This window comes from Trachurus trachurus (genome assembly GCF_905171665.1).
Source record: "Trachurus trachurus genome assembly, chromosome: 1".
NCBI lineage: Eukaryota > Metazoa > Chordata > Actinopteri > Carangiformes > Carangidae > Trachurus > Trachurus trachurus.
Window position 1 is genome coordinate 37,948,014 of NC_139891.1, and position 17,168 is coordinate 37,965,181.

Genomic DNA, 17,168 nt, shown 5'->3' on the forward strand with positions numbered 1-17,168 from the left:
GTTTTCTCCTGTTGATGATTACTCATTTTCAAAAAAACACACCTGAACACTTTCTGGTGTGCATTCCTCTAAATATTCTTTTTCTTTGGAGGGGAAAAACTGTGCCACATCAGTTTGCTTTAACGTGGAAAACAGACGGATAAAGCAGAGTGCACACTGAAATATTAGCACAATGATTCTGAATAGGCACATTTATCCGAGAGTCATGGAGCAGACCAGTGTTTCCTCTAGGATGGTTTTTAAGCCGGGGTGCAGGACATCACCCTCACATATGATCTGCTGCTGTGCTGCGTCCGGGTTCACCGGATGTTGACAACCGATATTACCCATCAGCCATTGCGCTCCGTTTACGTGCGTTGCGTAAATTGGCAGGGCTAACGGTTAGCTACCTGTTTAACTTTAATAACTCAGTGACTCAATAAACGCTCCATGAAAAAATATTTTCTCCAGCGGATATCTGAGTTCCAACATGACTGAGCTAACTGGAGTAGTTTCATGTCGTGTCCCACAACGGGAGGGTTTTAACAGCTGACGTCCTGGTGTTAGCTTAGCTACCGTTAGCTTAGCTGCCGTTAGCTTAGCTACCGCCGCTAGCTTAGCTACCGTTAGCTGTCCCTGTCAGCTGAGCCACTGATGCTTTCTAGACACCCTGATGCCCCCAAACTGAATAAATACCACGTATAGCAACACAAAACACACACACAGAAATAGTAATGTTTCTTCAATCATTTCAGATCTGTCTAAACGGTGATAGGGCGTGAAACATTTTGAAACTTAAAAACTTTATTTTTAAACTCGACCAGAAACAGCTGTGACGTTGCAGGGTGTTCCGATTGGAGTTATATCGGTTAAGTGAAGTTTCCTAGGGCAGATTCCCTGTGCAGGGAGCAGGGAGTAGGGAGTAGGGGGCTCTGTCCAAGGAAACTGTGGATCGGAACGCAGCTAGAGAGAGAGAGAGCGTCAATAACGGTGAAAGAGCGCTATGCAGAGATGAATGAACGGGCCGTGTTTTTCTGCTGCACGTTACAGTCTGTGGTTCACAACCCGGCGGTGTGTTGTACCTGTCGACGTATTTACATCATCGACGTCATCGATTAATCAGGACAGCCCTTTTTAAAATGCATTAAAATTAAACGTATAACACAAACACAACCAGTTATAGCAGGAACGAACCTCCAGCTGACTCCTCCTCTCCTCTCCTCCCCCTCCTCTCCTCCTCCTCCTCTCCTCCTCCTCTCCTCCTCTCCTCCTCCTCCTCTCCTCTCCTCCTCTCCTCCTCCTCTCCTCCCCCTCCTCTCCTCCTCTCCTCCTCCTCTCCTCCTCTGCTCCTCCTCTCCTCTCCTCCCCCTCCTCTCCTCCTCCTCCTCTCCTCCTCCTCTCCTCCTCTCATCCTCCTCCTCTCCTCTCCTCCTCTCCTCCTCCTCTCCTCCCCCTCCTCTCCTCCTCTCCTCCTCCTCTCCTCCTCTGCTCCTCCTCTCCTCTCCTCCTCTCCTCTTCTCCTCCTCTCCTCTTCTCCTCCTCTCCTCCTCTCCTCCTCTCCTCCTCTGCTCCTTTCCTCCTCTCCTCTCCTCTCCTCCTCCTCCTCTCCTCCTCCTCCTCTGCTCCAGGTCTGGTCTGGTGGTCCTGGCGGCCGCGTGGCACCCGGCCGACTCCCCCTGCCTGGCCTACTTCTGCCTGGTGACGCTGCAGGACCACGGAGCCACGGTGTCCGACCAGTTCACCGTGGAGGTCACCAAGTACAGCCCCCCCTTCCAGGTCAGTCCAGCCCCCCCCCCCCTTCCAGGTCGGTACAGCCCCCCCTTCCAGGTCAGTACAGGTCCCGATCCCGATCCTGATCCTGAAGAGATTACATGTTTTTTTGTTTAGTAAGTCAAAGGTGTAAAGGGACGGGAGGAGAGGAGTGGGGGAGAGGAGAGGGGAAGGAGAGAAAAGGACAGAGGAGGAGAGAAAAAGACAGAAGGGGAGGGGAAGGAGAGAAGAAAGGAGAAGAGAGAAGAAAGGAGGGGAGGAGAGAAAAAGACAGAAGGGAAGGAGAAGGAGAAGAAAGGGGGAGAAGAGAGAAAAAGAGAGAAGAAAGGAGGGGAGGAAAGTAAAGGAGAGAAAAGGACAGAAGAGGGGAGGAGAGGAGAAGAGAAAGAAAGAGAGAAGAAACGAGGGGAGGGGAGAAAAAGACAGAAGGGAAGGAGAAAAAAGGAGAGAAGAAAGGGGGAGAAGAGAGAAAAATAGAGAAGAAAGGAGGGGAGGAAAGTAAAGGAGAGAAAAGGACAGAAGAGGGGAGGAGAAGGAAGGAGAAGAGAGAAAAATAGAGAAGAAAGGAAAGAGGAAAGGGAATGGGAGGAGAGAATATGAGAGAAGAAAGGAGGGGAGGAAAGTAAAGGAGAGAAAAGCAGATGAGAGGAGAAAATGACAGAAGAGGGGAGGAGAAGAGAGAGAAAGAGAAGGAAGGAGGGGAGGAGAGAAAAAGACAGAAGGGGAGTGGAGAGGGGAAGGAGAGAAAAGGAGAGAAGAAAGGAGGAGAAAAGAGAAGAAAGGATGGGAGGAAGGTAAAGGAGAGAAAAGAATAGAAGAGGGCAGGAGAAGATAGAAAAATAGAGAAGAAAGGAAAGAGGAAAGGGAATGGGAGGAGAGAAAAGGAGAGAAGAAAGGAGGGGAGGAAAGTAAAGGAGAGAAAAGAAATGCAGAGGGGAGGAGAAAAGGACAGAGGAGGAGAAGAGAGGGAAAGGAGTGGAGGAGAGAAGAAAGGAGAAGAGAAAAAGAGAGAAGAAAGGAGGAGAGGAACATAAAAGAGAGAAAAGGACAGAAGAGGGGAGGAGAAGGAAGGAGGAGAAGAGAGAGAAAGAGAGAAGAAAGGAGAGGAGAGGACATTAGCATCAGACGTTGTGGTCGTTGATCTCCGGTCACAATGGACATTAAACGTTAAACATTGACCTCTGACCTGTGACCTCTGACCTCTCTGTTGCCTCAGAGCGAGGAGGCGCTGCAGGCCACGCGCCTCCTGCTGCCTCCCTCCCCCGGGTCCACGGCGTTCCTCTACAACGAGGAGCTGGTGTTCTGCTGCTCCACGGGGACCAGCAGGGCGGCGCCGCCCGACGAGAAGATCAGCTTCAACTCCAACGGTACGAGGACCCTTTTAAAGGGACAGTTCAACATTTTAGCAAATCATTGGCCCATTGCCATAATCCCTATAGTCATAGCAGTAGGTTCGTTACCTTTAATTGTCGGTGCAAGCTGTTTTTAGAACGGCGGAGCAGAGCCGTGAGCTGCTCAGAGCTACGCTACGGAGGCTCATTATGGGATTTATTGGTTTCCCTCATCAAACTCATCAAATACACAATCCAACAACTCCACAACGCTCTGGTGGACAAGTTGTGAGCTGCACATTCACCACGCTATGAGATAATAACACAACGTTACCACACAGAGTTGTTTTAGAGGGAAATTCATGTAAAAGCACTGATGCGCGTTGCCTTCAGGGACATTTTTTCATCAAGCAGTCTCTGCATTTCCCTCTAAAACAACTCTGTGTGGTAACGTTGTGTTATTATCTCATAGCTTGGTGAATGTGCAGCTCACAACTTGTCCACCAGAGCGTTGTGGAGTTGTTGGATTGTGTATTTGATGAGTTTGATGAGGGAAACCAAGAAATCCCATGAGCCTCTGTAGCGTAGCTCTGAGCAGCTCACGGCTCTGCTCCGCCGTTCTAAAAACAGCTTGCACCGACAATTAAAGGTAACAAACCTACTGCTATGACTATAGGGATTATGGCAATGGGCCAATAATTTGCTAAAATGTTGAACCATCCCTTTATTTTTTTAAAATTTTTTAAAAAAATGTTACAATATTTTTTATTGAAATTTCAAATGCATTTCAAATTCAACATTGAATGTACAAACATTTTCACCCATATCCCCTCGAACAGACAAAAAGAATAAAATAAAAAAGCGAATGAATAGTGACATCAGACATCAGACTAATGGAGTAAAATAAATAAATACATAAATAAATAAGAATAAAATGAGACAAAAATAAATAAATAAAATGCAATTAAATTAAATTAAATTAAAATTAAATTAAATAAAATAAAAGGCAGGATCATTTCATAACCTGTTATTCAGACAGTGTTATCTGTTTCATTGGTCAGGAATGACATAAATGATTCCCAAATACAAGCAAACTCTTCCTGTTTCCAGTCCAAGACAAGTTATCAACTCCTTCTTCCATATTTTTGCCAGTGATGGTTGGTTTTACATTTTTCCAATATAGTGCAGTTGAACTATCCCTTTAACGCTGCTGTCTGTGTCTAGGTGACGGTGTGCGTGGAGGCGGTTGCTGCGCCAACCTGCCGGTGTTTTTCTCCCAGAACAGCGGCCTGGTGGCGGTGGTGGCCCGGGAGAGCGCCTCCATCCTGCCAGAGACCATGGAGGACTCGCTCTGCTCCTCTCTGGCTGCTGCTCCCGAGGTAAAGGAGGCTTTCTGTCTAAAAGGAGTGGGGCGGGGCTTAGTAGTGACATCACAAAGTGACAGGAAGTCCTGACGGCTGGTTTTAAGGCTCAGTTTCTGAATACAGGCTGTGTGCATTTCTCTGTGGACTGAGGCTTTGATACTTTCACAGTATTAAAGCAGATATCAGCTTCACGGCCGTTTCGGCTAATGCTGCGTTCAAGGCAGGCTTTTGAAACCGTAAGTTACAGCTTCAAGTCACAACTACGACTTGGTAGCGTTCCAGGTAACCCGTAGCTCGTGTTTTTACCATCCTGTTGTCTGTGAAAGTTCCCTATAACGGCCACTCGTAACTTCCGACCCGTGAACTCGTACCAGATCGAACTGGTATGACTTCACAGGAAGGAAAAACACAAAGTACGAGTTTCTTTGAACGCACCATGAGTTAGCAGCCCCCGCCCTTGTCAGGCATCAATTGGTCCTCGTGCTACGTCACCACATTCACGCGCATCCCTTGGCTGCACACACAGCCCTTCATGCCGTTCTCTCTCCTCATTGGATAACACTTGTATCCCACAAGGAAAATTTTCTCCTCGGGTTACAGCAGAGCAGAGTGACGGAGAGACTCGTGTTTAGGCTGAAATACTTCATGTAAGTGATTGCTGACGGAAAATAGGACTATTTAGGACTTATATTAACAAAAACATTCCACTGATATCTGCTTTAATATAGAACCTAGAGCTGCTTTATAATCACACTACACATGGACATCTACCTTTATACTGTATGGAGCTTTAACACAAACATCTACCTTTATTTTGAAGGAGCTTTAATACAAACATCTACCTTTATTTTGAAGGAGCTTTAACACAAACATCTACCTTTATTTTGAAGGAGCTTTAACACAAACGTCTCCCTTTATTTTGAAGGAGCTTTAATGCATCTACCTTTAGATTTTTGTTTAGAGAAATGTTATCAGTTTCTTCTAGAATTGCTTTCGGGAAAGTTTTCCACTTTTTCTAGAAAATCTTCAACATTTTTGGAAAAATTGTTCCACTTTTTTCCAGAAATTTCTCTACAATATTTCCAAAAATTCACACCATTGGCCCTAATTTGAACGTACATTGACTAAAAAAGTAACTGTGCTCAGTCTCAGAACTAAAAAATGTGTATTTCTGGTGTTTCCTTCCTTCCATTTGGTCCAATGGGGGTCTCTGTGGTCTAATTTGTGTCACTTTAGGGTCCTTGATGTAAAAAGGTTTGAGAAGCACTGACTGAATCGACCACAAAACAAAACAAAACAAAACAAGAGCTTTAAGATCTGTGACGAGTGGAGACTCAGGGATGCAAACAGTGCGCCGAAAAGCGAAACTCGCTTTTTTCATGACCAGTTAGGTGACTTGTGTGAATCGTTCAGATCCGAAGAGTTTTTGTTTTTTTTGGGGCGGGGGGGGGGGGGGGCTCAGCCTCAGCCTCTCAGCTGGAGTCGGTAAAATGTTTTTCTAACAGACTGACAGTGACAATCACGTGAAACTGAGGCAAACTCATTCATGGTTGTCTCTGATTATACTTAACAGCCTACCTCCAATGTGGACGCGTACATGCGCGCTCATTAAAGCGGCGCGTATCCGCGTGCAGTCGGTGCGCCGTTTTTTTCCCCCGTGCATGTCCGTGGAGCTGTGCGCCGCCGCCGCGGACATGCACGGTTCTCTACGTTGCTGTGGCAGGTGTTTCCCACGGAGCTCTGCCCCGTTTCAGAGGTGAAGGAAGCCCTAAGTGGAAAGACGTCGCCTACGCGATGAAGAATGTGTTCAATTCAAAAAGTGAAACTAAGACATTATATAGGCCTTTATGTCCATTACACACTGAATGAATTCCTCTCTTTTTTGGTCCTGACCCGTTTGCATCCCTGGAGACTGTAAAATTCCATTTCGAAAATCCACCTTTGGCCAATCAGCTTTTTCTGTTGAGGCCATTGGTGAATGGAACAGTCTCCCTAATGACCTGAAGATCAACAAAAACTATCGACAGTTTCTATCTTGCCACAAAGAAATGGCTCCTTAGCCATCAAAGTTGCCAACACTAGATGGAGCTGTCAGGCTGATATCCACAGATACACCTGTCACATTACCATAGCTGGTCATTTTTTATTTTCTGTAACTGAGAATTACCATCATTGGTATTACATCTGCCACTGTTGCCACTTTCATGTTTTACCTTTATTATTACTTTATTACTATCAATACTGTGAATAATCATGCTGCTATGAGCACTTTGCACTTTGCCTACCTCATACATGTTGTTGTCTAAATGTTGTCCATTGTCTAACTGTGTCTGTTTATGCCTCATCTTTGTATAGTAGCTTGTATTCTGTGTATGTTATTACTTTTATGTTATGTCTAATGGAAATTAGCTGGGAGCTAAATCTGGTGCAACCATCTTTTCATTTAAAAAAAAAAAAGATTAATGTAATTGCACATTGTCCCGTATTAAACGAATAAACTAAACTAAACTAAACATGTTCCTGTTTCTCAGGTTTCAGCCATGGAGACTCCGACCAGATCTGAGCCGGTCGCTCAGGAAGACAAAACCAAACTCCTGAAGGCGGCATTCCTGCAGTTCTGCCGGTGCGTTGATTTAAACATGGCGTCAGAGATCAGACGTCGATGCTTCTTCTTCTTTCAGTCATCCATTAAAGGACAATTCTGGGCAAATTCAACTCTTGCTGCCCCCTAGCGGCAGCAAATCTATTTGCTCCGTAGGTGGGTCTTGAAACGAGCCATAGGAACTTTTTGAGTCTGGAACACCGTTTGTGTTGACCAATCACAGCGCTCTATCTGTTTAGAGAGTCGTTGGGCGGCTTAACGCCATGACGACATACATTACATTTTAATTGGCTTGTCAGGCTAACGTCATCCTGCTCTTTGCTCTGATTGGTCGTAGCGCTACCCTATTGGTGCAGAGGCAGTTTGAAAGACAGCCTTCATCCCGCCCCCTGGATTGAGCCGAGGTCTACCGGTCGTTGACACACTAGACATGTTAATGATATAGTCTGGCTTGGCAGGCTACTGGGGGCTGTATTTTCCTATCATTTTAGGTCTAAAAGAAGGAATCTGAAGATTTTCAGTTTAATGTCTCCTGTTTTGCGGTAGTTGTGTCTGTCCCCGCGTCGCCACGTTCAGCTGCTTAGGCTGTTTCCATCCCTCAAAGCCACAGACAGCGTCAGATGGAGACTCAAACATGCACCCAGAAGTTTATTTACTTCAAGCAAGCCGACATGTTTGTAAAACTAGATCTAATTCAAAGTCTCGTTGACGCTCGGTGTGTTCAGGTGCAGTGGGAAGCTCCCGTTTGTGTCATAAACGCAGGAATATCAACTCTTGACTTGCTTCAAGTAAAAATAACTTCTTGGCGCATGTTTGAGTCTCCATCTGATGCTGTCTGTGGAAAAAAAAAGTTTACTTAAAGCAAGTCAAGAGCTGATATTCCTGTGTTTATGACACAAACGGGAGCTTCCCACTGCACCTGAACACACCGAGCGTCAACTTGGGTCTCGACTCCGCCAGACTTTGAATTAGATCTAGTTTTACAAACATGTCGGCTTGTTGAAGTAAATAAACTTCTGGGTGCATGTTTGAGTCTCCATCTGACGCTGTCTGTGGCTTTGAGGGATGGAAACAGCCTAAGCAGCAGAACTTCAATCCGCTCCCAGTCATCGTTGCCGTGGCGACGCGGGGACAGACACAACTACTGCAAAACTGGAGACATTAAACTGAACATCTACAGATTCCTAAAATGTTAGGAAAATACAGCCCCCAGTTGAATTTGCCCGGAATTGTCCTTTAACTGTTCTGAGTTGTAGAGATATTTGGTCCCTGTGATAACCGAAGTCGTGGTTCTGGTTTCTGTCCCGTCAGTAACGACCTGGTCGGAGCTCAGACCGTCACCGACGAGCTCTTCCCCGGCGACGCCGACGGCGACGGAGACGAGGGGGCGGAGCTGGACAGCGTGGTGACTCAGATCAACCTGGACCTGGTGGACGACTACCCGGCCTCGGACCCTCGCTGGGCCGAGTCCGTCCCCGATGGTGAGGAGGGGGGGGGGGGGGGGGAGGAGGAGGAGGAGGAGGAGGAGGAGGAGGAGGAGGGAAACAGATTGACAGTTTAAATCACAACAGTCGTTAAAGGGATAGTTCACCCAAAATTGAAATTTCACTCATTATCTACTAGGGCTGGGACGATATGCTTTTCTCGGGATTCAATTCTTCTACGATTTTTTTTGCACAATATTTAAAAAAAAAAAAAAAAAAATCGATTATTGAAAAAAAATATCTCGATATTTATGTGAATCGAAACATCCAAATACCTCCATAGTGCTCGTCTGTAATGTCCCTCTTGTATTGAAGCCCCGACATGAGAAATTGTTACGAAAATTTGCATTGACACCCAGTTCACGGCTCCGCAAAAAACACTGGGAGCTTCCGCTACAAACAAGCTTGAAATATAGACTTATTTAATTTATTTCGGAACAATTTCTCATGTCGGGGCTTCAATACAAGAGGGACATTACATACGAGCAGCATGGAGGTATTTGGATGTTTTTTGGTGTGTCTTTTTGTTACGAAGACAGTTGGGATCCATTTGCAACCGTCATATGGACATGCACTGCTACGCCGAGACCCCCTGTAACTCAGAGAAGCCACGGAGGACTCTGAAACTTCTCCCAGCCCTTTGTCCACATGAGGGGGAGGAGATAATGAGAATGAAATTTGACTTCTGGGTGAACTATCCCTTTAAATGAAGCTGCTGAGCTGATGATGTTTTGATGTTTTCCTGTGTGTGTCGGTCCAGAGAGCGTCGGCTTCCCCCTCACCTCCCTCATCATCCTCCACCAGCTGGAGGACAAGATGAAGGCCCACGGCTGCTTCATGGACTTCCTGCTGCAGGTAGACACACACACACACACACACACACACACACACACACACACACACACACACACACACACACACACACACACACACACACACACACACACACACACACACACACATAATGCATAAACTATGCATCACATGTAATACTTGGCCCCGCCCTGATCCAGATCCATTGAAAGTAAGGGGCTGTGTCCACCAGACGCGTTTTCAGCGCTCTGGGCGTCTATTTTACATTCAAACCCTATTGAGTCGGCGCTCACAGCTCTCAGCGCCCTCGGCGGTAAAACGCCCTGGGCGCTTGCTTCTTTTTGTCGCGGCGCTCAGAGCGCTTCGAGTTGAAATCTGTTCAACTTTTAGAACAGCGCTACGCTCGTCAATGTCACTTTTCCCCGCACTGACCAATCAGAATCAAGAAGGGGCGGGACATACGTTACCACAGCAACACAACGGAGACGTGGCTCGGTTTATATCATGACCCACACTTGTATTGAAGGTAGGTTGATGGTGGCGACAACACAGCAGAACAATCCTGCCTAGGAGCTATCCATGATTACTTAACCAAAAGTCTCTTGAAATATCAAACAAAGAGGAGAACTATGGACTGTGGAAGCTTGAATGGCCAAAATACACAAGTTATCATGACGTGAACCATATGTTGCGGTGTAAAAAAAAAAAAAAAAGGCCGTTGATTCGGTGGAAACCCGGCTTGACGGGCGGGGGCAGGGCCCCCACTGCATGCGGGGGCTGCGGGGGTATACTTTACGGCCCAGGTGAAATACGTATTTATGAAAACAATATTTGATTTTTGATAATAAAAAGACAAATAAGTTACACACTGGGGCTTTAATATTCACCCCATTAACATTATTTTTTATTAACATGAATATAACTTTATTACTTTATTTTTGGTGGAGGTAGAAAAGTTCAGAGACACTGGATTTGTAATAAGCTGCTGCTCTTCCTCTCCCTCTCTCCTCCTCCTCCTCCTCTCTCCTCCTCCTCTTCCTCTCCCTCTCTCCTCCTCCTCCTCCTCTCTCCTCCTCCTCCTCTCTCCTCCTCCTCTTCCTCTCCCTCTCTCCTCCTCCTCCTCCTCTCTCCTCCTCCTCCTCCTCTCCCTCTCTCCTCCTCCTCCTCCTCCTCCTCTCTCCTCCTTCTCCTCCTCTCTCCTTCTCCTCCTCCTCCTCCTCCCCCTCTGTCCTTCTCTTCCTCCTCCTCCTCCTCCTCTCTTTTCCTCTCTCCTCCTCCTCCTCCTCCTCCTCCTCTCTCCTCCTTCTCCTCCTCTCTCCTTCTCCTCCTCCTCCTCCTCCCCCTCTGTCCTTCTCTTCCTCCTCCTCCTCCTCCTCTCTTTTCCTCTCTCCTCCTCCTCCTCCTCTTCCTCCTCCTCCTCTCTTCTCCTCCTCCTCCTCCTCCTCCTCTTCCTCCTCCTCCTCTCTTCTCCTCCTCCTCCTCCTCCTCCTCTTCCTCCTCCTCCTCTCTTCTCCTCCTCCTCCTCCTCCCCCTCTGTCCTTCTCCTCCTCCTCCTCCTCTTCCTCCTCCTCCTCTCTTTTCCTCTCTCCTCCTCCTCCTCCTCCTCCTCCTCTTCCTCTTCCTCCTCTCTCCTCCTCCTCTTCATCTCTCCTCCTCCTCCTCCTCCTCCCCTCCTCCTCCTCCTCTTCATCTCTCCTCCTCCTCCTCCTCCTCTTCATCTCTCCTCCTCCTCCTCCGTCAGGTGGGTCTTCTGGACCGGCTGGGTCAGGTGACGGTGCGGGCGTCTCCCATGGCGACCCGCCTGTTGCTATGCGAGCACGCGGAGAAGCTGCAGGCGTCCATGGTGCTGAAGAACCACCACACCAAACACGCCGAGCTGGTGAACCGGGCCGTCGGCGCCGCGCTGCAGAGGAACAGCGCCGCCGTGCCGCCCAGCCTCACCGCCGCCGACGTCTTCTTCAGAGAGGTGAGTCAGTCACTAGGGCTATAGGACGATACGCTTTTCTCCCGATTCGATTCTTCTACGATTTTTTTTTGGATGGTGATTCGATTTAAATTGCGATTCTACGATATTGCCAATTCTCTCGATTTTTAGTCTTTAGCATTTTTAACATTTATCTGCACACAAATACTGTAGGAGCCTATAAATGAACATACTCCATTAAACCCTTTTCAAAACCTGGACTCTCTGTATGTAAAAAAGGCGAACAAATGCACATTGCACAATATTTAAAAAAAATTCAAAAAAAAATTCAAAAAAAAAAAAAATCGATTTTTGAAAAAAAAAAAAGATTTAAAAATCGTCAAAAAAGATATTGCGATATTTATATGAATCGATCCACGCGTCCTGGAAAACCGGGAAAATGGTCGACCAATTTTCCAGTCCTGGAAAACACATGGAAAATGAGAAAAAAAAAAGTCAAATGTCCTAAAAAAAGCTTTGAGTTGTCCTAGAAAATGATTCACCACATCAGCTACCAGAGCTCTGTTTGCTGTTTTCAGACCTCACTAAGGATTTATTTTCTAAAAAAAAAAAAAAGTGCCTAGTGAGAAAACTAGAGACTCTGAGTTGATGAGTGTTTCCAGTGTTGGAGCCCATGTTTGTGTTGTTCTATGATAAATTCATAGGAGTTTCTAAGCATGTAACTGTAAGAGATTATTGCATAACTTAGACTCTAGAGCCACAGACTGCACATCTTAAATCAGACTTCTGGGGCTGAGAGAGGAAGAAACAGAGAAACAAAAATGTACAAAATAAGCAGGGCTCCCACACGTCCTGAATTTGTCATAATTTCTAAGCACGTAAGAGATTATTTCATAGATAAGTCTGAGCCATAGACCGCACATCTTTAAATCAAACATCTGGGGGTGAGAGAAATGAAATAAATATAGAAACAAACTGGTTGAATGTACAAAATAAAGTACAACTGTCGAACTACAACTTCTCCAAAGCATGGATGGGACGGGGCGACGTGTATGGTTTTAATAACAAGTCTGTCAGACTGGAGCAGCTGAAAAATGAATTTATTAAAGGATAGCCCCTTGAGATGTAGCATCTCATTTTCAAGGGGGTCCCTGAACAAACATATACATAGAACACACAACATCAACAATACACTACATTACATTGTAGACATACATAACATGACAATACAACAAATACAGACATCTTGCTCACACACTCCCACATACCACCTCTACCCCCATACATTTAACAAACAGAATAGAAATATTAAATAACATAGTAGGAATAACGGAATAACAAAAATGTTCTGGAAAATGATTTCAAGAAAAGAGTGGGAACCCTGTTAGTGTTTGTGTGGGTTTCCCGTGGCGACGGTGTTTTGCTGCTTGGTGCTGCTGTCTGCTGGACCGGTGTCTCCGTCTCCGTCTCCGTCCCTCAGGTGTCTCAGATCTCCACGGTGTTCGAGTGTCTGCTGGAGGAGGAGGAGCGCAGCCTGAAGGAGAACCAGGCCGACTCCTCGCAGTGGGCCGAGGTCGTTCTGACCGTCAACAGCATCATCAAGGTGAGGAGGAGGGGGAGGGGGGGAACACTAACATGACAGCACAACGTGGCTGCAGTATGTGTGTGTGTGTGTGTGTTTTATAACATCAGCAAGAAAAAGAAACCGATCCACCCAAGCTGCTGGTGTAATACAGTTTGTTGTTAGTTTTCTTTTTTATGTTGGTTAATCTTTTCCTTCGTCTTACGGTGCGTTCACACCAAACGCGATGGACGTGATGCCATCGCCCGTAACGCGAGCATCTTTCTCTCGTCAGCCATGGCTGAGAAATATTAATAAATGTAAATACATATGAAATATTCACAAGGAGGAAGCTGTAGGTCCTCTGACCCTCTGCAGGCATTATCTCTTTTATTACGATCGCGGTAAAAGTACGACGTCGTGTCGTAAAGCTCCGGGAAACGGCCATGGATGTATATTATTGATCTGAGGAAAACACACACAGCCCCGGGGTTTTTTTTTTTTTTTTTTACACAGCCACAGGTTCTCTGAAGGAGGGTCTGGTGAGAGAGACTACAGCCACAGTAATGCAGCTGTGTCGGTGACGTGGTTGAATATCAACGCTGATTGGATGTCGCGGCACAGCGTCACGCGATGTTGCTTGAAAAGTTCAAATTTTTCAACTTCAAGCGATGGACGCGATGATGCGATGGCCGCGATGGACGCGTCATCGTATCGCCCGAAACGCGCCGCCCGACGCGCCGACGCGCCATCGCGCATCATTTACATTGACTTTTAATGGAAAGTTGTGGCGTTCATCGCGTCCATCGCGTTTGGTGTGAACGCACCGTTGGTTGTATTTATATTTGGCTATGAATATTCTGTTAAACTTGCACATCACAAGATGCCTTAAAAATGAAAAGTCAACGTTTTTGGACAAAGTTTGTATGTTTTCCATTCTTTAAACACCAGCACCATTTCAAAAGTATCTTGTTTGGCACTGGTTATCGGATAAAACCTAAACAATACTCATCCCATAAACAGGTGGCTGACTTTTTTTTTCATTTTTGTGAAAAAGTATTTAATTAATTGTTTTCAGTCGGGATGTGAAGAGAATTTCAAGCAGTTCAGTAAAAAATGCTCCAGAATAATAACTCCAACCCCTGAAGTTAAAATGTTAAGACTGAAAAGAGAAGACAGGAAGAAGGAAGAAACAAAGACGGACAAAAAAAACACAAGTCAGTTAGTGAGGAGAGGAAAACTAAAAAAGTCTGCAGGAAGGAAGTAGGTGGTGAAATACGTGTGTCAATAAGTGTGTGTGTGTGTGTGTGTGTGTGTGTGTAGGACATGCTGCAGGCTGCAGGTCAGTACAGAGAGACCAAGGCCTCCATGTACAGAGCCTCGGAGAGCGCCGCTGCAGAGCCCGAGTACATCCCATGGACAGGTAAGAACTGACAGCAGCGGGTTGCCACGGTAACCTCACAGTTAGACACGGTTAAAGTTAAACCCACAAAAACAGATTTAAGATAAATGACAATATCGACGTTTTAGGACTGTCGATCAGTTAAAATAGTTCATCCATCACACATTTCTGTTGTTTTTCCTTTAATTGACCTCTGGCTAAGCCCCGCCCCCTCCACTCACTCGGTGACAGTTGCTATGGCAACAGCTGTCACAGTAGAGCCATTTCAAAGGAGGCAATTGATGATTTTTGGAGACAGAAAGATTAAATATCATGTTGAAGTCACCAAAACTTCACTTAGCTTTACTGCTATGGCTGTCGGTTGCCGGCTGACTTCTGTTAGCCTGTCTATGGAGTTTTACATTATTCGTTAGCATTAAGCTAGCGGACTTTATGCTTAGTTGTGATACTGGCTAACATCTAAACATCTCTGACAATATGTTGCCTCAAATACGTTGTTGACTTAACTTAGAACAGATGTAGACATCCTTGTTAAGTTTATCCACGTTTAGTTGGTGTTGTGGTCTACTGCATAACTTTATCCAGAGCAGACACTTCTCGCGGTTGAGATGTGGCTTAGGAAAAGGTAAAAAAAAAAATCCCCCCCCGTGGCCTCTCAGGATAGCTAGTGTTGGAGTTGCATGTACCCCATGAACACCGTTTGACCATTTTAAACTTAACATGTCAAGAAAAACGAATGAAAACTGACTAACTGCAATGCATTTCAATGGACGTGGAAGCAGAGAATGTGTCAAAGGTCAATGTTTAATGTTTAATGTCCACTGTGGCCGGAGATCAACAACCACAACATCTGATGCTAACGTCCTCTCCTTCTCCTTTCTTCTCTTCTCTCCTCCCTTCCTCCTCTTCTGTTCTTTTCTCCTCTCCTCTGCTTTTCTCTCCTCCTTTCTTCTCTCCTCCTCTCCATTTCTCCTCTGCTCCGCATTTCTCTCCTCTCCCTTCTTCTCTCTTTCTCTCTCTTCTCCTCCTTTCTTCTCTCTTTTTCTCTCCTCCCCTCCTTTCTTCTCTCTTCTCCTCCCCTTCCCTCTCCTTTTCTCTCCTCCCCTCTTTCTTCTCTTTCTCTCTTCTCCTCCTTTCTTCTCTCCTTTTCTCTCTTCTCCTCCTTCCTTCTCCTCCCCTCTTCTGTCCTTTTCTCTCTTTTATTTTCCTCCCCTCCTTCTCTCTTTTTCTCTCTTCTCCTCTCCTCCCCTCTTCTGTCCTTTTCTCTCCTCTCCTCCTTCCTTCCTTCTCTCCTTTTCTCTCTTCTCCTCCTTTCTTCTCTCTTTTTCTCTCCCCCCTCCTTTCTTCTCTCTTCTCCTCCCCTTCCCTCTCCTTTTCTCTCCTCCCCTCTTTCTTCTCTTTCTCTCTTCTCCTCCTTTCTTCTCTCTTTTTCTCTCTTTTATTTTCCTCCCCTCCTTTCTTCTCTCTTTTTCTCTCTTCTCCTCCCCTCTTCTGTCCTTTTCTCTCCTCTCCTCCTTCCTTCTCTCTTTTTCTGTCTTCTCCTCCTTTCTTCTCTCTTTTTCTCTCTTCTCCTCCTTCCTTCTCTCTTTTTATCTCTTCTCCTCCTTCCTTCTCTCTTTTTCTCTCTTCTCCTCCTTTCTTCTCTCTTTTTCTCTCTTCTCCTCCTCTCTTCTCTCCTTTTCTCTCCTTCCCCTCCCCTTCTGTCTTTTTCTCTCCTCCCCTCCTTTCTTCTCTCTTTCTCTCTCTTCTCCTCTCCTCTGCGTTTCAGAAAAAACATATAAAAATGAAATGAAAACTGACTAACTGCAATGCATTTCAATGGACGTGGAAGCAGAGAATGTCCGAGTGTATGGGCTAGCTATGCGCACTGTGATTGGCTCATCGCGTTTGGGGGCGTGGCTTAGCCATAGGTCAGTTGTTATCATAATCATCATCATCATCATCATGTCCCCCCCCTCAGCGTCCGGCGGCGTGGGCGGCGTTCGCTCCGTCATCTCCCGTCAGCACGAGCTGGTGCTGCGCTCGGTGTACCCGCACGCGGACTCGTCGCTGCGCAGCGCCCTGTGTGAGCAGCTGGTGGCGCTGCTGGACATCTACCTGGGCGGCTGGGTGGCGCAGCTCACCTCGCTGCAGCTGCAGCAGCAGCAGCAGCAGCGGCCGGCGGCGGCGGCGCAGCAGGAGCGCTACAACAGCCTGGAGATGGAGTACAGCCAGCGGAGATCAGAGCTGCTGCAGCCGCTACGTGAGTCTCACCTCAATGTTCATGAAGTTAATGTCAATAAAGTTAATCTGAATGTGAAAATTAATTTAATAAAGTTAATGTTAATTTAAAAAAGTTAATGTAATGATGTTAATGTCAATAAAGTTGAAGTTAATGCTAATTTAATAAAGTTAGTGGTAATGTTGTTAAGTTAAAGGGACATTGTGTAACTTCTCCTGTTATTTATTCATGAAAATCGATTATTTGGTTCTTCAGTCTGTTTTTCATTAATCAGTAATCCCCCCCATCAACAAAGTGAAGTGTTCCTTTCAGCTCTGAATGAGCCGTTCATATCATTCATATCAACATGGAGCGGGTAAGCTCGGTGCTGCTGCCATGTTGTGTTGCCATGGTTACGCTTACGTTCAGTGGCAGCGTGACGGTAGGAAACCACGGAAACTCAGCGGAGACACCGGAGCTGTCGGCTCAGGTCGAGGTGGCGTCTGTGAAAAGTCACCGTGGTAACGCAGTGAGGAGGAATGGAGCTGATGCTGCATTCACCTGCAGTCGGGCAGACGGCCGTCGCTAACAAACCAGATGTCATTTTAGTCACAGAAGTCCAGAGAAAGACGGTAAAACAATACCACATCGCCATGACAACATATTGTCACGTGTATTGTTACGTTACGTGCAGCGGCTGTCGTCTGTCTGCCGTCTGCCCAATTTCAGGTGAATGCA

At 46.2% G+C, this 17,168-nt stretch overlaps 1 protein-coding gene across 1 annotated transcript in view; it reads left to right on the top strand.

Annotated features, from left to right (window-relative positions):
- Nucleotides 1-17,168, top strand: part of LOC310993265 (nuclear pore complex protein Nup133-like) — a gene marked incomplete at its 5' end in the record, with an annotated part of 32,587 nt that overhangs the window by 3,029 nt on the left and 12,390 nt on the right. Inside the window, 10 exons of the mRNA XM_083981580.1 lie at nucleotides 1,608-1,755; nucleotides 2,966-3,116; nucleotides 4,305-4,459; nucleotides 6,976-7,067; nucleotides 8,358-8,527; nucleotides 9,291-9,385; nucleotides 11,085-11,309; nucleotides 12,748-12,870; nucleotides 14,152-14,251; nucleotides 16,191-16,472. Coding sequence (XP_083837706.1) covers nucleotides 1,608-1,755; nucleotides 2,966-3,116; nucleotides 4,305-4,459; nucleotides 6,976-7,067; nucleotides 8,358-8,527; nucleotides 9,291-9,385; nucleotides 11,085-11,309; nucleotides 12,748-12,870; nucleotides 14,152-14,251; nucleotides 16,191-16,472 — 1,541 coding nt within the window. The remainder of the gene's footprint in view (nucleotides 1-1,607; nucleotides 1,756-2,965; nucleotides 3,117-4,304; nucleotides 4,460-6,975; nucleotides 7,068-8,357; nucleotides 8,528-9,290; nucleotides 9,386-11,084; nucleotides 11,310-12,747; nucleotides 12,871-14,151; nucleotides 14,252-16,190; nucleotides 16,473-17,168) is intronic.